This window comes from Pelophylax lessonae, assembly GCF_965119305.1.
Source record: "Pelophylax lessonae genome assembly, chromosome: 7".
NCBI classification, from domain to species: domain Eukaryota; kingdom Metazoa; phylum Chordata; class Amphibia; order Anura; family Ranidae; genus Pelophylax; species Pelophylax lessonae.
The window spans coordinates 817,669-841,379 of NC_138774.1; the positions used below are offsets into that span (position 1 = coordinate 817,669).

Genomic DNA, 23,711 nt, shown 5'->3' on the forward strand with positions numbered 1-23,711 from the left:
GTGGTGATATTAGTAATAACAGAATTGATAAGGATATTAGTAATAATAGTATTGATAAGGATATTAGTAATAATAGTATTGATAAGGATATTAGTAATAATGGTATTGACGAGGATGGTGGTAATATTAGTATTGATAAGGATATTAGTAATAATAGTATTGATGAGGATATTAGTAATATTAGTATTGATAAGGATATTAGTAATAATAGTATTGATGAGGATGGCGGTGATATTAGTAATAATAGAATTGATAAGGATATTAGTAATAATAGTATTGATGAGGATGATGGTGATATTAGTAATATTAGTATTTATAAGGATACTAGTAATAATAGTATTGATGAGGATATTAGTAATAATAGTATTGATGAGGATATTAATAATAATAGTATTGATAAGGATATTAGTAATAATAGTATTGATGAGGATATTAGTAATAATGGTATTGATGAGGATGGCAGTGATATTAGTAATAATAGTATTGATGAGGATATTAGTAATAATAGTATTGATAAGGATATTAGTAATATTAGTATTGATGAGGATATTAGTAATAATAGTGTTGATGATAATATTAGTAATAACAGTATTGATAAGGATATTAGTAATAATAGTATTGATGAGGATATTGGTAATAATAGTATTGATAAGGATATTAGTAATAATAGTATTGATAAGGATATTAGTAATAATAGTATTGATGAGGATATTGGTAATAATAGTATTGATAAGGATATTAGTAATAATAGTATTGATAAGGATATTAGTAATATTAGTATTGATGAGGATATTAGTAATATTAGTATTGATGGTGATATTAGTAATAATAGAGAAGTAGCCATGGCTCTGTATAAGGGAGGTGAAGGGTTAATCCTCCTATCAGAGTGTGTGTTGGCCATGTGCTCCCAGGCCCCGCCCCTTATTGCATCATCGCTGTAACTGTTCCATGTTAGGAGGAATTATGATGAGTCATCCCTCGGAGGGGCGGGGACTTTCCGCTCCCTCCCTCCTTCTTTCCTGTGAGTGGATACGCTATGAATGGAGGTGGGCGGGGCTGAGGGGGGGCTCGTACTTCCTCCGCTCCGCCCCAGATGTAGAGTGGCAGTGATCAGTCCCCGCCCTCCTCCCCAGCCCCGCCCTCAGGTATATAAGGAGTGACGCGGAGCCGGTTCCGCTCATTCTCCCGCCGCTCTCTCGGTGTTCGGTGTGTGACGTCATAGAAGATGAAGGAGTGTAACGGATCGGGTGACCCCCCTGTCCCCCCCGGTGTAGTCCGCCCCTCTCCGGGGGTCCGCCAGCCATGCTGCTCCCGGGGCCGCTCCTTCCTCCGGCAGAACTCTCTGGTATTGCTGACCGTAGCAGGCGTCCTCCTAGGGGCGGCGGTTGGAATGGGGCTCCGTCCTCTGCAGATGTCTCCGGTACAGATCGCACATTTCTCTTTCCCCGGAGAGCTCCTGATTCGTCTCCTGAAGATGATAATTCTCCCCCTGGTGGTTTGTTCTCTCATCTCCGGAGCCGCATCCCTACAGCCCTCCGCCTTGGGGCGCCTCGGAGGATGGGCGCTCCTCTTCTTCCTCATTACCACCCTCCTCGCCTCCGCCCTGGGGGTCTGCCTGGCCCTCCTCATCCGCCCGGGAGAGGGCGCTGGAGACGGATTCAGCAAGGGGGAGGAGGTGGAGGCCAAAGAGGTGGTGGATTCCTTCCTGGACCTCCTCAGGTAGGTGCCCGGGGGGGGGGTAATACTGGGGGGGGGGGGACTCCTTCCTGGACCTCCTCAGGTAGGTGCCCCGGGGGGGGGGGGGTAATACTGGGGGGGGTATTCCTTCCTGGACCTCCTCAGGTAGGTGCCCCGGGGGGAGGGGTAATACTGGGGGGGACTCCTTCCTGGACCTCTTTAGGTAGGTGCCCCGGGGGGAGGGGTAATACTGGGGGGTCTCCTTCCTGGACCTCCTCAGGTAGGTGCCCGGGGGGGGGTAATACTGGAGGGGGGGTCTCCTTCCTGGACCTCCTTAGGTAGGTGCCCGGGGGGGTAATACTGGGGGGGGGTCTCCTTCCTGGACCTCCTCAGGTAGGTGCCCCGGGGGGAGGGGTAATACTGGGGGGGGACTCCTTCCTGGACCTCCTCAGGTAGGTGCCCCGGGGGGAGGGGTAATACTGGGGGGGGGACTCCTTCCTGGACCTCCTCAGGTAGGTGCCCCGGGGGGAGGGGTAATACTGGGGGGGGGTCTCCTTCCTGGACCTCCTCAGGTAGGTGCCCCTGGGGGGAGGGGTAATACTGGGGGGGACTCCTTCCTGGACCTCCTCAGCTGGTGCCCGGGGGGGGGGGTAATACTGGGGGGGACTCCTTCCTGGACCTCTTTAGGTAGGTGCCCCTGGGGGGAGGGGTAATACTGGGGGGGACTCCTTCCTGGACCTCTTTAGGTAGGTGCCCGGGGGGGGGTAATACTGGGGGGGGACTCCTTCCTGGACCTCCTCAGGTAGGTGCCCCTGGGGGGAGGGGTAATACTGGGGGGGACTCCTTCCTGGACCTCTTTAGGTAGGTGCCCGGGGGGGGGGGGGTAATACTGGAGGGGGGGTCTCCTTCCTGGACCTCCTTAGGTAGGTGCCCGGGGGGGGGTAATACTGGGGGGGGTCTCCTTCCTGGACCACAATTTTGGCGGTTTGGTGGTAGGTAGTTGGTATCCTTGGTTTAGGGGGTGATATAGATGGGGGGGGGGGTAGGTGGACAGTGTGAGGGGTATAGGTGGTTGGTATGGGGAGGGTAGATAGGTGGGTAGTCGATAGGTAGTTGGGTGGGGGTAGGTAAGTGATTGGTATGGGGGGGAGGGGGTATTTATGTGAATTGTATGGGGGTAGGTAAGTAGTCAGTATGGGGGAGGGGTAGGTAAGTAGTCGGTATGGAGGGGGTAGGTATTGGAGGGGGTAGTTAGGTGATCGGTATGGGGGGGGGTAAGTAGTCGGGGGGGAGGTAGTTAGGTGATCAGTATGGGGGGGTAAGTAGTCGGGGGAGGGGGTAGTTAGGTGATCGGTATGGGGGGTAAGTAGTCGGGGGAGGGGGTAGTTAGGTGATCGGTATGGGGGGGTAAGTAGTCGGGGGAGGGGGTAGTTAGGTGATCGGTATGGGGGGTAAGTAGTCGGGGGAGGGGGTAGTTAGGTGATCGGTATGGGGGGTAAGTAGTCGGGGGGGAGGTAGTTAGGTGATCAGTATGGGGGGGTAAGTAGTCGGGGGAGGGGGTAGTTAGGTGATCGGTATGGGGGGTAAGTAGTCGGGGGAGGGGGTAGTTAGGTGATCGGTATGGGGGGGTAAGTAGTCGGGGGAGGGGGTAGTTAGGTGATCGGTATGGGGGGTAAGTAGTCGGGGGAGGGGGTAGTTAGGTGATCGGTATGGGGGGTAAGTAGTCGGGGGAGGGGGTAGTTAGGTGATCAGTATGGGGGGTAAGTAGTCGGGGGAGGGGGTAGTTAGGTGATCAGTATGGGGGGGTAAGTAGTCGGGGGGGAGGTAGTTAGGTGATCAGTATGGGGGGGGTAAGTAGTCGGGGGAGGGGGTAGTTAGGTGATCAGTATGGGGGGGTAAGTAGTCGGGGGAGGGGGTAGTTAGGTGATCGGTATGGGGGGTAAGTAGTCGGGGGAGGGGGTAGTTAGGTGATCGGTATGGGGGGGTAAGTAGTCGGGGGAGGGGGTAGTTAGGTGATCGGTATGGGGGGGGTAAGTAGTCGGGGGGGAGGTAGTTAGGTGATCAGTATGGGGGGGTAAGTAGTCGGGGGAGGGGGTAGTTAGGTGATCGGTATGGGGGGGGGTAAGTAGTCGGGGGAGGGGGTAGTTAGGTGATCGGTATGGGGGGGTAAGTAGTCGGGGGAGGGGGTAGTTAGGTGATCGGTATGGGGGGTAAGTAGTCGGGGGAGGGGGTAGTTAGGTGATCGGTATGGGGGGGGGTAAGTAGTCGGGGGAGGGGGTAGTTAGGTGATCAGTATGGGGGGGGGTAAGTAGTCGGGGGAGGGGGTAGTTAGGTGATCGGTATGGGGGGTAAGTAGTCGGGGGAGGGGGTAGTTAGGTGATCGGTATGGGGGGTAAGTAGTCGGGGGAGGGGGTAGTTAGGTGATCAGTATGGGGGGTAAGTAGTCGGGGGAGGGGGTAGTTAGGTGATCAGTATGGGGGGGTAAGTAGTCGGGGGGGAGGTAGTTAGGTGATCAGTATGGGGGGGGTAAGTAGTCGGGGGAGGGGGTAGTTAGGTGATCAGTATGGGGGGGTAAGTAGTCGGGGGAGGGGGTAGTTAGGTGATCGGTATGGGGGGTAAGTAGTCGGGGGAGGGGGTAGTTAGGTGATCGGTATGGGGGGTAAGTAGTCGGGGGAGGGGGTAGTTAGGTGATCGGTATGGGGGGGTAAGTAGTCGGGGGGGAGGTAGTTAGGTGATCAGTATGGGGGGGTAAGTAGTCGGGGGAGGGGGTAGTTAGGTGATCGGTATGGGGGGGTAAGTAGTCGGGGGAGGGGGTAGTTAGGTGATCGGTATGGGGGGGTAAGTAGTCGGGGGAGGGGGTAGTTAGGTGATCGGTATGGGGGGGGTAAGTAGTCGGGGGAGGGGGTAGTTAGGTGATCGGTATGGGGGGGTAAGTAGTCGGGGGAGGGGGGGTCACTATCCCGGCTCTCTGTGTTCCGGCTGATGCAATGCGATGCTCAGGTTGTGTGATGAGAAGACAACGTGGGAACTCCCCCCTCCCCCCCCCCCCCCATGTGCGTCAGTGAGGGGCGGGATCTCCTGGATTGTACACAGCCCCTCCCCCTCCATGTCAGAGAATAGACGTGTTACAATGTATAGTGATGTCTATGGGGGAGGGGTATAGAATCTGATGGTCGTAGTCCCCCCCCCCCCTCCCCCCCCCCATAGAAGGATTTCTCCTGGAATGGTAACAATGTAACGATTTGGTTTCCTGTCTCTGGTGATGTCACAGCTAATTAACCCCTTCATACACCCAGTACTATAGATGGGGGAGGGGGGGGGTGTCGGTGTCACAGATTGGGATCTGACACTTCCTGTGTATCCGGTGTCACCGTAGACTGAGAGTTAGAATAGGGGAGGGGGGGGGGAGCTGAACCTTTGTTTGTGGGGGGGAGGGGGGGACTCGGTGTCACACCCAGCACAGGAATGACATCACACAGCGGCAGGCGTGGGTCCGGATGATGTCATTGTGTTTATATTGATGATTATTGGTGATCATGTGACTGATCTTCCCCCTCCCCCCACAGGAATATCTTCCCCTCCAATCTGGTGTCGGCGTGTTTCCAGTCGGTGAGTCACAAAATATCTTTATTTACTTTCTGGGCGAGCGAAGTTCTATATCGGGGGAGGGGGGGACGTTGTATGATACCTGCCTATTACCGGATGTTCAGATCTGGCAGTGGGTGGTGCAGATACGGGGGGGGGGGGGGTATGGTGCAGATACAGCGGTGGGTGGTGCAGATAGGGGGGGGGGGTATGGGCGGTGCAGTGCGGCGGTGGGCGGTGTGGTGGGCGGTGCAGTGCGGCGGTGGGCGGTGCAGTGCGGCGGTGGGCAGTGTGGTGGGCGGTGCAGTGCGGCGGCGGGTGGTGCAGTGCGGCGGGTGGTGCAGTGCGGCGGCGGGTGGTGCAGTGCGGCGGTGGGTGGTGCAGTGCGGCGGTGGGTGGTGCAGTGCGGCGGTGGGTGGTGCAGTACGGCAGTGGGTGGTGCAGTACGGCGGCGGGCGGTGCAGGTGCGGCGGTGGGCGGTGCAGTACGGCGGTGCAGGTATGGAGGGGGGCGGTGCAGTGCGGCGGCGGGCGGTGCAGTACGGCGGCGGGCGGTGCAGTACGGCGGCGGGCGGTGCAGTGCGGCGGCGGGCGGTGCAGTGCGGCGGTGGGCGGTGCAGTACGGCGGTGGGCGGTGCAGTACGGCGGTGGCCGGTGCAGTACTGCGGCGGTGGGCGGTGCAGTACGGCGGCGGGCGGTGCAGTGCGGCGGTGGGCGGTGCAGTACGGCGGTGGGCGGTGCAGTACGGCGGTGGGCGGTGGAGTGCGGCGGTGGGCGGTGCAGGTATGGAGGGGGGCGGTGCAGTACGGCGGTGGGCGGTGCAGGTATGGAGGGGGGCGGTGGAGTGCGGCGGTGGGCGGTGCAGTACGGCGGTGGGCGGTGCAGTACGGCGGTGGGCGGTGCAGTACGGCGGTGGGCGGTGCAGTACTGCGGCGGTGGGCGGTGCAGTACGGCGGCGGGCGGTGGAGTGCGGCGGTGGGCGGTGCAGTACGGCGGTGGGCGGTGCAGTACGGCGGTGGGCGGTGGAGTGCGGCGGTGGGCGGTGCAGGTATGGAGGGGGGCGGTGCAGTACGGCGGTGGGCGGTGCAGGTATGGAGGGGGGCGGTGGAGTGCGGAGGTGGGCGGTGCAGTACGGCGGTGGGCGGTGCAGTACGGCGGTGGGCGGTGCAGTATGGCGGTGGGCGGTGCAGTGCGGCGGTGGGCGGTGCAGTGCGGCGGTGGGCGGTGCAGTACGGCGGTGGGCGGTGCGGTGGGCGGTGCAGTGCGGCGGTGGGCGGTGCAGTGCGGCGGTGGGCGGTGCAGTGCGGCGGTGGGCGGTGGAGTACGGCGGTGGGCGGTGCAGGTATGGAGGGGGGCGGTGCAGTGCGGCGGCGGGCGGTGCAGTACGGCGGCGGGCGGTGCAGTACGGCGGCGGGCGGTGCAGTGCGGCGGCGGGCGGTGCGGTGGGCGGTGCGGTGGGCGGTGCAGTGCGGCGGCGGGCGGTGCGGTGGGCGGTGCAGTGCGGCGGTGGGCGGTGCAGTGCGGCGGTGGGCGGTGCAGTGCGGCGGTGGGCGGTGGAGTGCGGCGGTGGGCGGTGCAGTACGGCGGTGGTAATGAATGTGTTTCTCTTGCAGTACGCCACATTCTATAAATTGCAACCTGAGAATAAAAACGCTACAAATGAATCGGATGTGTCCAGTCTGACCGACCTGAAGCTCATCAAGGTGAGTTCTGCCCCTTCCCAGCCCCGCCCCTTCCCAGCCCCGCCCCCATGTCCTGTACTCTGTACTATATCAGGGATGGGCAGCCTTGGCACACCACCTGCGGTAAAACTACAAATCCCATCATACCTCTGTGACTCCTCCCTGGGGCTGTCAGGATTGCAGTGCCTCATGGGACTCGTAGTTTTGGGGCTGCCTTCCCCTGCACTGTATCCCCTCCCCCCTTCCTCATCCCCAGCGTCCCACCCACTGTCCCTGTAAATGTCACCCAGTGGCTCTTCTGTGCCCCGCCTATGTCTCTATTTCCCCCGGTACCCCAATTCTGACCCCTCTGAGGTCCTTTCTGTCCTGTGTGCTATCTTGGACCTGTGTTGTCCTCCTGGGAAGGGATGACCATGTGTTGGGTTTGGGCTCTGTTCGGCATGCTGTGTTGTCCTCACGCCCCTGTGTCGTCCTCTCAGGTTCCGTATGGGAAGGAGGTGGAAGGGATGAACATTCTGGGATTGGTGGTCTTCGCCATCGTCTTTGGAGTGGCTCTGAGGAAGTTGGGGGCGGAGGGAGAAATCCTCATCAAGTTCTTCAACTCCTTCAATGAGGCGACCATGGTGCTGGTGGCGTGGATCATGTGGTGAGTATCCTGGAAGGGGGCGGCGGCTTACGTCTCCTATGTAACCATTGAACTCCTTCAGAGATCTGATGCTCCTCCTCCTCAGAGATCTGATGCTCCTCCTCCTCCTCAGGTACGCCCCCGTGGGTATCATGTTCCTGGTGGCCGGGAAGATCGTGGAGATGGAAAACGTCTTCATTCTCTTCACCAGTCTGGGGAAATACATCTGCTGCTGCATTGTGGGTCACGCCATCCACGGGCTCATCGTCCTGCCGCTCATATACTTCGCTGTCACCAGGAAGAACCCCTACCGCTTCCTGTGGGGCATCGTGGGGGCTCTGGCTACGGCATTTGGCACCTCCTCCAGGTAAGAGGACCTTGGGCATAACGAGCCAACCTTTCCTGTCTTCTGATTGGCCTATGAACCCTTCCCTGTCTTCTGATTGGTCTGTGAACCCTTCCCTGTCTTCTGATTGGTCTACATTCTCTCCCAGCTCTGCCACACTGCCCCTGATGATGAAATGCGTCGAGGAGAAGAACGGAGTGTCCAAGCAGATCAGCAGGTTCATCCTACCGATTGGTGCCACAGTGAACATGGACGGAGCCGCCTTATTCCAGTGTGTGGCGGCCGTGTTCATCGCTCAGCTCAATAACCGTCCGCTGGACTTCATCTCCATCATCACCATCCTGTAAGTGGCGCTCCGTCTCCGTATTCCCATCCTTGGTGTTCCCGGGACTCCCCCCCCCCCCCCCCCCAATAATTTCTGTATTCCCACCCTCGGTGTTCCCAGGACTCCCCCCAATAATTTCTGTATTCCCATCCTCGGTGTTCCCGGGACTCCCCCAATAATTTCTGTATTCCCATCCTCGGTGTTCCCGGGACTCCTCCCCCTAATAATTTCTGTATTCCCACCCTCAGGGTTCCCGGGACTCCTCCCCCTAATAATTTCTGTATTCCCACACTCGGTGTTCCCGGGACTCCCCCAATAATTTCTGTATTCCCACCCTCGGTGTTCCCAGGACTCCCCCAATAATTTCTGTATTCCCACCCTCAGTGTGCCCGGGACTCCTCCCCCTAATAATTTCTGTATTCCCATCCTCGGTGTTCCCGGGACTCCTCCCCCTAATAATTTCTGTATTCCCACACTCGGTGTTCCCGGGACTCCTCCCCCTAATAATTTCTGTATTCCCACACTCGGTGTTCCCAGGACTCCTCCCCCTAATAATTTCTGTATTCCCATCCTCGGTGTTCCCGGGACTCCTCCCCCTAATAATTTCTGTATTCCCACACTCGGTGTTCCCAGGACTCCTCCCCCTAATAATTTCTGTATTCCCACACTCGGTGTTCCCGGGACTCCTCCCCCTAATAATTTCTGTATTCCCATCCTCGGTGTTCCCGGGACTCCCCCAATAATTTCTGTATTCCCATCCTCGGTGTTCCCGGGACTCCTCCCCCTAATAATTTCTGTATTCCCATCCTCGGTGTTCCCGGGACTCCCCCAATAATTTCTGTTTCTTCCCCCTATGTAGAGTTACAGCCACGGCATCCAGTGTGGGGGCTGCTGGGATCCCAGCTGGAGGAGTGCTGACCCTGGCCATTATCCTGGAGGCGGTGGGACTTCCGACCAATGACATTTCCCTCATCCTGGCTGTGGATTGGTTGGTGTGAGTATCAGTCGCTCTCCTCCCATTTAGGGCGTCAGCCGCCATTTGTATTTCTCTATCGTTCAGTGACAGACGCAGCTCCATATTCTGCTTGGCCATTGGGTTATGCTGCCCCCTACAGGAGTAGGACACTAGGCGGCAAAAAGCTTTACCACGCCTATGGGCGGTCCCTGCAGGAATAACCCCACCCACTCTGCTATAAGCCTCAGTTTTTCTGCCTAGTTTAGGAGTAGACCCCTGGGGAGATGGGGCCAGTTATAGCGCTTGCTGGGGTAACCCAGGGGTGGATAGTGACCTGTCAATGTCCCAGGTTATGGAAGAGTCGGCTTATTAATAAGTGCTAATAAATAAATTGATTAGTGTGAGTATTTATCATAATTAATCTAACATGGATGGATGGCAGTCAAATAGCATAAAACACGATCAAATAAATATTGTCATTAAAACCATCTAAGTGCAAAGGTGTAAAAATAGGACATCAATTATTAAAAACAATATTGGTGCTTGGGTGCAAATAAATAAAGTTCATGTGGTGACTAAGGTGAGATTGATAAATCTTGGGTGCCAAATAAGGAAAGTGCAGGTGCTCTGTGCTGAATCCTCCAATAATCCAATGCTGGTACTTGTGGTGTCACCGTGAGGAAATAATAGGGGATTGCACTCACCAGATGTATTGGGTCTTACCTACCATACGGTAATAGGACCTGTATGCGCTTGGTGGCCACCAGGGCCAGGAAGGATACTGCTGGGCTGTGTAGTACCACGGCGATCCGGGGTCCCTCTCCTGGTTAAAATAGGTCCTCAGGGTCCGTCGGGGGGGGGGGGGGAAAGAATAAAAGCTCCAGATAGTGTAGTACCGTTAAAAGGTTTCTTTAATGTAATAAACGATGTGCAATACATATAAAATCACAAGCTCGTCAGCCAAAAAGTGTCCGTGAGTGGAGATCGGTGAACAAAACCGCTTGGGCTCCCGTGACGTGTGCAGCGTGCGTTCCACCTGACGCGCGTTTCGTCAGTCCATATGATGTCTTCAGAGCTCTTTGACAACATTGTCAGTGAACGGGGGGGGGGGGGGTGCATCAAACACAAATGTTAGTGGTGCCTACGCGCTTTAGAAGGCGCTACCCCTTCCCGGACGCGGTATCCGCTAGATGGACCGTACCCCCAAAGGTGGATCATCCGGCTGCCAGAATAAACAAGTCTACTGTGGTTCCAGTGGAGGAGTCCCCGGTATTTACAGACCCCGTGGATGGACGGATTGAGTCTCTGTCCCGCCGTTTGCATGTGATCGCGGGCTCAATACTGAAAGCGGTCTTTGTGGTCACTCTGGTGTCACTGACCATCACAGAATGGGCGAAGTTGCTGAAAGGTGACTTGGAAACGGAACCGCTCTCACCGGCCTGCTAGAGTGAACGGCCCAAATGGTCCAAGCCCTTCTGTATATATGTAATGCGTCGCTGGATGCGGCTCCCCTGCTGGCCAGAGTGTCCGCGGTGGGTGTGGCTATTAGACGTACGGTGTGGCTAAAAAGTTGGTCTGCAGACCAGGCTTCCAAAAAGGCTCTTTCTGACTTTCCCTTTACGGGGGGACAGATTGTTTGGATCCTCCCTGGAGGAGTTGATTACAGGCCTTATGGGTGGGAAAAGGGCTCTTCTTCCCCATTCCACCAAGGGAAAGACACCGCTTAATAGACCCGGGCCTTCATTTACTGTTCATAGGCGGCCCTTTTGTACCTCTGGGTCGCAGGAGAAAGGAGCTAAGCTATTCAGGTCTTCTGGGGGTCCCAAGAAGATATGGACGGGTAAGCCAAGAACAGGATCTGTGGACAAATCCTCGTCTGCATGAAGGGAAGCCCTCACCCGTTCCTGGGGTGGGGGGGGCACATCTTCGCTTCTTTCCGGAACCATGGACTTCCTTGATTCAGGACAAATGGGTCCACAAACTGACCTGATTGGGTTACAAGATCGAATTCCGGTCTTGACCGTCTGACAGGTTCTTCCCGTCCAGGTTCTTCCCGTCCAATCTATGCCTATTTCCAGACCGGTTAAGGGATCTACGAGAGGCGGTACAAGATCTTCTGTTGCCAGGGGTGATTGTGCTGTTTCCTTTTCGGGAGCTCTTTCAGGGGTTCTTTTCAAACCTGTTCTGTGCCCGGGAAAAGAAGGCAAAGTGCATCCAATTCTGGACCTCAAGGCTCTGAACCGCTTTGTGTGAGTACAGAAGTTTTGAATGGAGTCCATTCGCAGGGTAGTGGCGTCTCTACACCAAGGAGACTCTTTGGCCTCCATAGATATTAAGCACGCATATCTACACATCCAGATCTACGCTGGACACCAGCGTTTTCTTCACCGTGGGAGAGGAGCATTTGTGGTGTTACCCTTTGGTCTCTCCTCTGGCCCCAGGGTCTTCACTAAATGTTTACTCCGGTGTTGGCATTGCTGTGACAACGGGGGATTAAGGTACTAGGGCTGCGACAACGGGGGATTACGGTACTAGGGCTGCGACAACGGGGGATTACGGTACTAGGGCTGCGACAATGGGGGATTACCGTACTAGGGTACCTGGACGATCTCCTCTTAGAGCAGACTCACATTCAGCCCTGTTGGGTGACTTGACAATTACTGTACGGACTCTGCAGGAGTTTGGTTGGAACATCAATTTCAAAAAATCTGCCCTGGTACCATTCTTAAATCTGGCCTGACTCTGGACTCTAAAATATATAAAACTGTGTTGTGCAGAATAAAAATCTATTATATAAGATAAATATCTTCAATAAATAAACTGGTGCATATATAGGTTCAATTGGATGAATCACTAATAATCTTCATCGATTAAAAAATATCTGATATATATATATATATATATAAATGATGACCAATATAAAATGTGCAAAGTGACCGGTGAATAATTTTAGTATAATAAATAAAATAATAAAACCTAATTTACTCTCAATAAATCGATTAAAATCCTAATATAAGTGCCAGAGGCGTAACTAGAACCTTCAGGGCCCCGATGCAAGAAACCATGAAGGGCCCCCCAGACCCCTGGCCGGGGCCCTTCCCTTCAAGCCCGGGGCTCTTCCCACTAATCCTGGGGCTCTTTACTCTCGTTGCATGGCCTTTTATTATGGTCCCGCAGCAGCATCCTTTCACAAGTTCTGCAGTGGGCCCCCTTCCTGCAATCTTGGGGCCTCCCCACAGTGGTGCAATGCCAGGGCCCGGTCGCAAGTATGACCTTTGAGATCCTGGAAGTTCACCCACTGGTTTGCTACCGGGCCCCCTGGAGCATGGGGCCCGGTAGCAATTGCAACCCCTGCAACCCCTGTAGTTACGCCCATGATAAGTGCGTAGTGCCAATACTGTGCAGTGTATATCTGCAAACCACAGTCCTAATATAGTCCAACATAAATGAATCCAATAATGAAGTACAAAATATATAGGTGAAAAATATTGATCTATAATTAGTGTCCAAAAATAGAAAATTCAAATCCTTGTGAATCGGTGCAAATGACAATTCTCTGCAGTGCTCAGAACCGCCTAGAAGGTGACAAGTGCTCCCCAAGGTAGTGAGTGACCGGAGTGTAACGGATCCTAAAATCACTGTGCACCCCCTTGTGAGTGGGCGCTCCCCTTATACACGATTATAACAGACTCATCTATAGGGGCTCCTTCTCAGGGTTGACCCTTCTAGGTCTTATTTATCCAGTGGTCCGTGGCTCAAAACACGATTTAAATAAACGCTTATACCGGGAATCAGGAAAATCAATCCATCCAAACCATGACACTCCAGCAGCAAGCAGCCAGTATCACCTCTTCCACATTCTGCTCCTCCTCTAGCTGATTAGTACGCTCGCTCCGCTTGCCAAGGGATGCAACTTTAAACCTTAGAAATCCTCCTTAGCAGTCCTCTTCCAAGATGACTTCTAAGGTTTAAAGTTGCATCCCTTGGCAAGCGGAGCGAGCGTACTAATCAGCTAGAGGAGGAGCAGAATGTGGAAGAGGTGATACTGGCTGCTTGCTGCTGGAGTGTCATGGTTTGGATGGATTGATTTTCCAGATTCCTGGTAGAAGAGCTTATTTAACCACTTAAGCCCCGGAAGATTTTACCCCCTTCCTGACCAGGGGGTTTTTTGCGATTATTTTTTTTTTTTCCCCGCCCCCCCCCCCCCCCCCCCCCCGTGACTTTAACGGACAATTGCGCGGTCGTGCGACGCTGTACCTAAACTAATTTGACGTCCTTTTTTTCCCACAAACGGAGCTTTCTTGTGGTGGCATTTGATCACCTGTGCGATTTTTTACTTTTTGCGCTATAAACAAAAAAAAAAGCGACAATTTTGAAAAAATAACCATATTTTTCACATTTTTTTTATATGAAATTTCCCCCAAAAAAATGTAAAAATCAAAATGTTTTAACATTTTTGGCCAATTTGTTTTCTGCTACCTATGTTTGGTAAAAAAAAAATCACAATAAGCGTATTTTGATTGTGGTTTGTGCAAAAGTTATTGCGTTTACTAACTACAGGAAAGATTTTTGCCATTTTTGGTGTTTTTTTAACGCGTAATGGCGGCGATCTGCAACTTTTTTTTTTTTTTTCGGGACTGCGACATTGTGGCGGACAGATCGGACCCTTTACTGACATTTTTGACACTTTTGGGGGACCAGTGACATTACTACAGTGATCAGTGCTATACATATGCACTGTCACTGCAAAATGACACTGGCAGGGAAGGGGTTAACTTTATTGGGGAGGGAGGGGTTAAGCGTGTCCCTAGGGGCGTGCTTTCTACTGTGATTGGCTGTGGCTACTAGTGTAGGAACAGTGATCAACGGTCCTACATAGCAGAACCATGTGATCACTGTTTCTACACAGGGGAGAATGACAGGCGGCTGTGTTTACATCACTTTCTCCCTCTGCACCGACGATCGGCGGACTTCGGGTCCGCCGGTCACACGCACTGACTTCCCTGTGAACGAGCTATGGTGGGCGGGCGCGCGCTTGCCCGCTATTGGCTCACAAGGAAGTGACAGGCAAGCGACATAGATCTACGTCACTTTGCCTGGCCGGGGCTGACCGCCGCAGTAAATAGTCGTGCAGCGGTCGGCAACCGGTTAAATCGTGTTTTGAGCCACGGACCACTGGATAAATAAGACCTAGAAGGGTCAACCCTGAGAAGGAGCCCCTATAGATGAGCCTGTTATAATCGTTTATAAGGGGAGCGCCCACTCACAAGGGGGTGCACAGTGATTTTAGGATCCGTTACACTCCGGTCACTCACTACCTTGGGGAGCACTTGTCACCTTCTAGGCGGTTCTGAGCACTGCAGAGAATTGTCATTTGCACTGATTCACAAGGATTTGAATTTTCTATTTTTGGACACTAATTATAGATCAATATTTTTAACCTATATATTTTGTACTTAAGTATTGGATTCATTTATGTTGGACTATATTAGGACTGTGGTTTGCAGATTGATATACACTGCACAGTATTGGCACTACGCACTTATATTAGGATTTTAATTGATTTATTGAGAGTAAATTAGGTTTTATTATATTATATTATTATACTGAATTATTCTCCGGTCACTTTGCACATTTTATATTGGTCATCATTTATATATACCAGATATTTTGTATCAATGAAGATTATTAGGGATTCATCCAATTGAACCTATATATGCACCAGTTTATTTATTGAAGATATTTATCTTGTATAAGAGATTTTTATTCTGCGCAACACAGTTTTATAGATTTTAGATTGTTGACATTGGTACTGAGAGGTCGCTCGCAGGAACTTTTTTTTATCTTTTTTGACTCTGGACTCCGCTTCGGTGAGGGTTTTTCTTCCCACAGACAAGCTGCAGAAGTTGCAGGGGGGGATCCATTTGCTGTTGGCAAGTAATGGACTTGCATGCGGGCCTTGGGTCTCATGGCGTCAACCTTCGAGGCGGTTCCGTTTGCTCAGTTCCACACGAGACCCTTACAAAGGGAGATTCATGTCAAATGGAACAAAGATCCAAAGTCCTTGGACACTATGATTCGGTTGAGTCCCAACATAAGGACAGTTCTATTATGGTGGCTTCACTTGTTAACGTTATGCCAGGGCAAGTCTTTCCTCCCATTTTATTGGACTGTGGTAACCACAGACACCAGCCTGTCCGGCTGGGAAGGAGTGCTGGGGAAGCTCCGGCTGGGGGAGGAGTGCTGGGGAAGCTCTGTGGCCAAGGGTCCTGGACAGTACAAGAGCCCAGACTTCCTATCAATATTCTGGAACTCGGAGTGATAAAGCTTTGCCTGAGTCATTGGACAAATTGTTTAGAGGGTTGTCCAGTCCGGATTCAGTCGGACAATGCCACGGCCGTGGCTTACATCAATCAAGGGGGCACCAAGAGTGTCTTGGCGGCCCGGGAGGTGGCCGAGATCCTGAAATGGGTGGAAAGCTTTGTCCCAGCCCTTTCTGCAGTGCACATCCCAGGTGCGGAAAACTGGCAGGCGGATTACCTGAGTTGTCAGGTGTTGGATCAGGGGGAGTGGTCCCTGCCCCCCGGAGGGGTTTCACCCTCTGTGTGTACGGTGGGGGACATCTGATGTCGAACTTTACTTCTTGACTCAACAAGAAGGTTCAGAGGTTTGTAGCCAGGTTGCGGGATCCTCTGGCTGATACCACAGATGAACTGATGGCACCTTGGAGTCAGTATTGGCTGATTTATGCGTTCCCTCCGCTGAAACTCCTGCTTAGGCTTCTGCGTGGAATGGAGGAGGAAGGCATTCCAGTCATTCTAGTGGCCCCAGACCAGCCTCGCCAGTCTTGGTATGCAGATCTGGTAAGGTTGGTTGCTGACCCAAAGAAATTCTTTAAATATATCAACAGCAAAAAAACTAGGGCAGAGCATATTGCACACATAATTAACAATGATGGGAGGATGTTCCTGATCTTTGCTGACAGTATTAGGACAGGAGATGTACCAGGGGATTGGAGGAAGGCTAACGATTCCGATATTCAAAAAGGGGCAGAGGCATATCCCGGGAAATTATAGGCCGGTCAGTCTGACATCAGTAGTATGTAAACTTCTGGAGGGGATGATAAGGGACTATATCATAGAGTATGCTAAAGACAACATCATCATCAGCAGTAACCAGCATGGGCCATGCAAATGGGCATTCTTGTCAAAACAATCTCTTAACATTCTACGAGGAGGTGAGCTGTGAGCTAGATAGGGGCAGGCCAGTGGATGTGGTGTACCTAGATAGGGGGAGACCAGTGGATGTGGTGTACCTAGATAAGGGGAGACCAGTGGATGTGGTGTACCTGGATAGGGGGAGACCAGTGGATGTGGTGTACCTGGATAGGGGGAGACCAGTGGATGTGGTGTACCTGGATAGGGGAGATCAGTCAATGTGGTGTACCTAGATAGGGGTAGACCAGTGGATGTGGTGTACCTGGATAAGGGCAGACCAGTGGATGTGGTGTACCTGGATAGGGGCAGACCAGTGGATGTGGTGTAGGGGGAAACCAGTGGATGTGGTGTACCTGGATAGGGGGAGACCAGTGGATGTGGTGTACCTGGATAGGGGGAGACCAGTGGATGTGGTGTACCTAGATAGGGGGAGACCAGTGGATGTGGTGTAGGGGGAAACCAGTGGATGTGGTGTACCTAGATAGGGGCAGACCAGTGGATGTGGTGTACCTGGATAGGGGAGACCAGTGGATGTGGTGTAGGGGGAAACCAGTGGATGTGGTGTACCTAGATAGGGGGAGACCAGTGGATGTGGTGTACCTGGATAGGAGGAGACCAGTGGATGTGGGGTACCTAGATAGGGGAGACCAGTGGATGTGGTGTACCTAGATTTCGCTAAGGCGTTTGATACAGTTCCACACAAGCGCTTAATTTATAAAATAAGGTCTGCAGGCATCGACAGCAGGGTTTGCTCTTGGATACGGAACTGGCTAAAAGGGCGTGTCCAAAGGGTGGTAATAAACATCGCATACTCAGACTCTGCTCCGACTGCATCTGGAGTATTCTGTCCAGTTCTGGTCGTCAGTCCTCAGGAGGGATGTGTAGGAGCTGGAGAGAGTCCAGAGAAGGGCAACTAAACTAATTAGGGGATTGGAGGACCTTAATTATGAAGAGCGTCTGCAATCTCTTGATTTATTCTCCCTGGAGAAGAGACGTCTGAGAGGGGACATGATAGCAATTTATAAATATCTTAATGGGGATCTCAGCTTAGAAAAAAAACTGTTCATTCAAAGGAATTGCACGAGGACTCAAGGGCATACGATGCGATTAGAGGAGAAGCGTTTTAACCTCAGGCAACGTGGGGGGTTCTTTACTGTTAGGGCTACAAGATTGTGGAATTCTCTACCACAAGAGGTGGTTTCTGCGGGAAGTATGGTGGCTTTCAAAAGACTCTTAGACTTACATCTCAAGGATCAGAACATTCAGGGGTATGTGAGATGATTACAGCCACACACACCTACACAGGGGGAACTGGATGGACTATTGTCTTTATTCAACCTCACCTATTATATGTAACTATATGATCTGCTGTCTCAAGGGTGTGGCTGTTGAAAGCCATGTGTTGAAGGATAGAGGTCTTTCTGACTTGGTGATTTCGACACTGTTGAAGGCCAGAAACTCTACTTCTAGGAAGATCTATCATCGTACGTGGAAATCGTACATCTCATGGTGCGTATCGCTGAAGGTGCGTCCTCGCCTGTTTTCGGTGCTAGGATTTTGACCTTTCTTCAAAGGGGTTGAACAGCGGTTGGCTTTGGGCACTATCAAAGGCCAAGTGTCGGCTTTGGCTGTGTTTTTCCAACGTCCTTTTAGCTATGCATGCCTTGATTCGCACTTTTATTCAGGGGGTGCGTCATATTGCGCCTCCGAGGCGATTCCCCCGTTATCTCCGTGGGATCTTAATTTGGTATTATCTGTTCTTCAAAAACCTCCTTTTGAGAACATTCGGGAGATTCCTCTGCTTACACTGCCTCCGAAGGTTGCCTTTTTGGTGGCTACTACTTCTGCTTGCAGAGTATCTGAATTGGCGGCGCTATCCTGAAGTTCACCTTATCTGGTGGTCCACAGAGATAAAGTGATACTCCGAGCAAATAATTTGTTTCTTCCTAAGGTGGTTTCTGATTTTCATCTGAATACCTGGCGGCTACTGAATCTTTCAGGAAATCCGACTTTGTCCTCACTGAAGGACCTCAAAAGGGATTGGCTGCGTCTGCCGCGACCATATCCAGATGGATCGGGCAGACGGTGGTTCAGGCTTATTCACTGAGGGGTCAGGTTCCTCCTTTCCCGGTGAAGGCGCATTTTACTAGGGTGCTGAGTGCTTTTTGCCATCAAGCGTCAGTAATACAAGTTTGCAAGGCGGCAGCTCGGTCGTCTGTGCACACGTTCACAAAATTCTACAAAGTGGATGTGCTGGCATCCTTGGATGCTTCTTTTGTCTGCAAGGTTTTGCAGGCTGCTGTTTAAATGGGAAAATGTTCTCTTTGAGGGTGTATGTTGTTCCTTGGTGAGCTCCATGTTTGTTTCTTGGTGAGCTCCATGTTTGTTTCTTGGTGAGCTCCATGTTTGTTTCCTGGTTGAGCTCCATGTTTGTTTCCTGGTTGAGCTCCATGTTTGTTTCCTGGTTGAGCTCCATGTTTGTTTCTTGGTTGAGCTCCATGTTTGTTTCTTGGTTGAGCTCCATGTTTGTTTCTTGGTGAGCGCCAGTTGTTCATGGTTGAGCTCCATGATACCAGGTTGGCTAAGTTCTTAGCCTTTGGGGAATTACGTTCTTTCTCTGCGTTTTTGTTTTTTCCCATCCCTCATGATGCAAATACTGCTTTGGTCAGGAAGAATAGGGAGCTGTGTCAGTAAAAAAATCCAGTTTTCTCTATTGTTTATTGACAGACTCAGCTCCATATTCTTCTTGACCATTGGGTTATGTTGCCCCCTACAGGAGTAGGACACTAGGCAGGAAGAAAAAAAAACCTTTACCACGCCTATGGGGCAGTCCCTGCATGCATACACCCGAAAGGCATCACACTCTGCTATAGCCTTCAGTTTTGTTGCAAGCAGTGTTCAGAAGGAAAAAAACCCAAACCAACTCGTGGGTGCTGCGTCTGTCAATGAACTTCAGAGAAAAGGATTTTATGGTAAATCAAAAATCCAGTTTTTCTGCGCCTGTGGTCGTTTACCTAGCCTTTCCTGTGTTCTGATTGGTTTACATTTTCTTCCAGCTCTGCCACAATCCCTCTGATGATGAAATGTGTTTTTATCATTGGGGGCAGTGATAGAAGCGGAATGGGGTGAAGGTTGTGGGTGTCATGGTGGGCGGAATGGGGTGAAGGTTGTGGGTGTCATGGTGGGCGGAATGGGGTGAAGGTTGGGGGGTGTCATGGTGGGTGGAATGGGTCAAGGTTGTGGGTGTCATGGTGGGTGGAATGGGTGAAGGTTGGGGGGGGGTCTCACGGTGGGTGGAATGGGTGAAGGTTGGGGGATGTCATGGTGGGTGGAATGGGTGAAGGTTGGGGGGATGTCATGGTGGGTGGAATGGGTGAAGGTTGGGGGGGGGGTCTCACGGTGGGTGGAATGGGTGAGGGTTGGGGGTGGAATGGGTGAAGGTTGGGGGGGGTCTCACGGTGGGTGGAATGGGTGAGGGTTGGGGGTGTCATGGTGGGTGGAATGGGGTGAAGGTTGGGGGGTGTCATGGTAGGTGGTAGACAACATTCAATGCCAACCTGTAGAACGTATGAGACATTAGAAGGTGATCTAATTACCCCTTCACCAAGTGATTAACAGGGTTGTCACCTGTCAGTAAACTGAATTTACTGACAGTTGCCAACCCTGGTGATGGGTGCAGCGTCATCACATGACCTTCACTGAACTGCCCTGGAACGGAGAAGGTAGCGTATTATAGTGAAGAGTGATAAATGAGGAGGGAAATCTGATTTACCCTGAAAAAGAGGAGTTTGGAGAGAACCTGTTCTATAAGTGGGCTCAGCGGTAGCCTGGACCCTTCAGTCTCATCCATTCCCAGGTTTCCTTGTAGCTAACTGCAGTGTCACCCAGTCAGTGTGATGTCTGCTCACCAAGGGGGACCAATCAACATTCAGCCTTCTTTATGGGTGACCAATACAATGCAGGATATTCCATCCCTGGACTCCACTTCATTGGGTGGAGAACCTCCCGGGGGGATAGACCAACTCTTCATTATCTCATCAAATGTCCTCATGGGAATGTTTGGGTTTCAAAAATACCTTTTTGTTAATCACCCCCATGAAATGCAAATCATCTGCCCCAGCTTCTTCCCAGAAGCATCACAAGGTAAGGGGGGTGCACTGTGATGTAAGAGAGGGTGGGGCGACTCTTGACTTCTGAGGTTGGGGGGGGGGGGGGATGTTCTGGACATTTAGTCTTATAGATAAAACCACCCCTTTCAGGGCAAACAATGAAATGGAGTTTGACCCCCGTGATCTTAGGAAGGAGAAGCTCAGAGTGGGAGGAGGAAGGACTCGGTTATCACATTCATCTACATAGACTCTGAGACTCGTCATCTGAGATCAGATAATCTGGGAAAGTACAGAGCAGATAATTTGCTTAAAGGAAATTCCTCCACCCGCCTGCACCCTTCTACTTCCTCCACCATAATAATCCATCAATTATTTATTAATATTAACTGGGTCAAAAAAGACACCCGTCCATCCAGTTCAACCAATAGAAAACCTCCATCTCCACAATCCTATCCCCGAAGCTGGGTGCAGAGATTGTTATCCCAGATCCATAAACTATCATCGTGGCTCAATTTGTCTACAGTGTCCAAGAAAATCTGGCGGGACTCGGCTCTCGTCTCTTTTGGTGAGCACAAGTCCCGTACATGGTGGATATGGGTCTAGTCTATAATGGATGGGGATCCTTGTCCCCCCCAGGTCTAGTCTACAGTGGATGGGGTACCATATTTCTTCTCTCCCCCACCCCCCCGAGTCTAGTATAAGGTGAACGGGATCCTACGTCTCTCCCCCCTCCGGGTCTAGTATATGGTGAACGGGGTACCATATCCCCTCCCCCAGTCTAGTATATGGTGAACGGGATCCTCTGGGTCTAGTATATGGTGAACGGGGTACCATATCTGTCCCCCGCAGTTGGCTGGCCTGAAGAAGTATTTTCATTTATGCGAACTGATATCTGTTTTTAGGCACAATTTGCTGGAAATCTGGAAGAGTGGATAATGGGGTGCAGACAATTTATAATTTTCAGTGTTAATGTGGATGGGGGTCCTCTGCCCCTCCCCCTGGTCTCATCCATTGTAGTGGAGCATACTATGCATCACCATTGGATGGGCAGGGTCGTTTGGCATTCTTGTATGAAGGGAGGGCGGGCCCTTTTGGCTCTCTTGTATGACATTGGGTGGGTGGGGTCATTTTAGCGCTCTTGTATGAGGTTGGGTGGGGTCATTTTGGCGCTCATGTATGAGGTTGGGTAGGTGGGGGTCATTTTGGCGCTCTTGTATGAGGTTGGGTGGGCGGGGTCATTTTGGCGCTCTTGTATGACGGGTGGGTGGAGTTATTTTTGCACTCTTGTATGACGTTGGGTGGGTGTGGTCATTTTGGCGCTCTTGTATGACGTTTGGTGGGCTGGGTCATTTTGGCGCTCTTGTATAATGTTGGGTGGGGTCATTTTGGCGCTCTTGTATGACGTTGGGTGGGCGGGGTTATTTTGGCGCTCTTGTATGACGTTGGGGTGGGTGGGGTTATTTTGGCGCTCTTGTATATGACGTTGGGTGGGGTCATTTTGGCACTCTTGTATGATGTTGGGTGGGGTAATTTTGGCGCTCTTGTATGGCATTGGGTGGGCGGGGTAATTTTTGGAGCTCTTGTATGACGTTGAAATCTTCTCTTCCAGGGACCGCACATGCACCATTCTTAACGTAGAAGGTGACGCCTTTGGCGCCGGGATCCTCCAGGTGTACAGCGACCGGATGGAGGAAAAACACAAAGATACAGTGGACTTGACGGCGGTCAAAGTGCTGGACCCAGAAGAGCAGCCGGAAGAGGACCCGTTATTAAAACCCCCCCAAGTGCTGGTGTATGGGGCCACCCCCATGGAGAAGGAATCCAACATGTAGACTGTTGTTGTGTGGTGACGTTTTGTGCTCGGTCTGACGCGACCTGCAGGACACTGTTCAGGCTGGGGGGCGCTTTTAATTATTTTTTTTATATTAATATTATTTTTTTTACGTGGACTGTAACTTATGCTGTATGTTCAGGGCAATAAGGTACCTTCTCCTCCAATCAGGGCACTCGGATTACCTCCTACTCTCCAATTCCAGAACCTGTCTGTCTTACAGCGGGATTAGATCCCGCCTCCTCAATGCTGCAAGGAGTGGGCTACTTCCCTAGAGCCCGCCTCTGTGTGAGTGTGTCGGGTGTCAGGTGTGTGTCTGTAATTTTATTGTGGATGGACCGTATGATGTGTAATTCCATGCTGCACCAGCAGAGGACCAAATTCTGAGATGGGGCGTTCTACAGAGAGCCGCCGCCGGCGGCGGTGTGTGCGTGCGTCTGTACCTGGAGGCTGCGTCTGAGCACCTGTCTCCGAACCAGAGTGTAACTGAAACCTGGGTCTGAGCATCTGTGCCCAGGCCAAGTGTAACTGAAGGCTGCATATGTCTCCAGAGCGGTGTGTGCATATAAATTAATGCTGAACCAGAGGGTAACTGAAGGCTGCGTGTGCAGATAAAGGCTGCACGGGGGGGGTGGGGGAGGAGAAGAAAGGCTGCGCGTGCCTCTGGGCCGGTGTGTGGGTGAAGGCTGCGCGTGCCTCTGGGCCGGTGTGTGGGTGAAGGCTGTTGCGTGTGTCTCGGGGCCGGTGTGGGTGAAGGCTGCGCGGGTCTCTGGGCGGAGCGCACGCTGTGTAGGTGGCTGTGTTGCACGTCCCTGTCTCGGGGCCGCAGGCTGCGTGTGCCCCTCCCCCCTGTGATCTTGTGATATTTATTCGGTGTACATAGGACATTCTGTTACTCATTATGTGACCTTCACACTGCAGTCCGTACGGCCGGGGCGCTCCTCAGATCTGCGCTGTGCCGGGTGATGGGCGCTTCCATGCTATGAGCTTCATTTACAAATAAAGGTCAAGAAAAGATGTGTGGAGTCATTGTCACTGTGTGTGGAGGGCGGGTTAAATATGAATAAAATAACATCCCAGAGAGAAGAAACGTGATTGGTCGCAATCTAATCTTCCAGTCTGGCCCTGGAGTCTGAAAACTGAAAAGAAATGGATCGGTCTGCGAGATCCGAGACGCGTCACCGCCAAGAATGTCCCAGAGAAGATAGGAGCCGGGCCCCTGTGTGCCACACCTACAGCCCCTCCCCACTTCTATAACCCCTCCTCGACACCTAACCCCTCCCTGCTCCTATAACCCCTCCTCTACGCCTAACCCCTCCCCACTCCTATAATCCCTCCCTCACGCCTAACCCCTCCCTGC

General features: G+C 52.1%; 1 protein-coding gene across 1 annotated transcript; it reads left to right on the forward strand.

Annotated features, from left to right (window-relative positions):
• The first annotated feature begins 1,216 nt into the window (after window positions 1-1,216).
• Window positions 1,217-22,739, forward strand: SLC1A5 (solute carrier family 1 member 5). The gene is made up of 8 exons (XM_082263799.1): window positions 1,217-1,719; window positions 5,244-5,286; window positions 6,875-6,964; window positions 7,423-7,589; window positions 7,702-7,935; window positions 8,063-8,257; window positions 9,099-9,233; window positions 22,130-22,739. The coding sequence occupies exons 1-8, from the start codon at window positions 1,226-1,228 to the stop codon at window positions 22,350-22,352; spliced, it is 1,581 nt and encodes a 526-aa protein (XP_082119925.1). The 5' UTR covers window positions 1,217-1,225; the 3' UTR covers window positions 22,353-22,739.
• The last annotated feature ends 972 nt before the right edge of the window (window positions 22,740-23,711 follow it).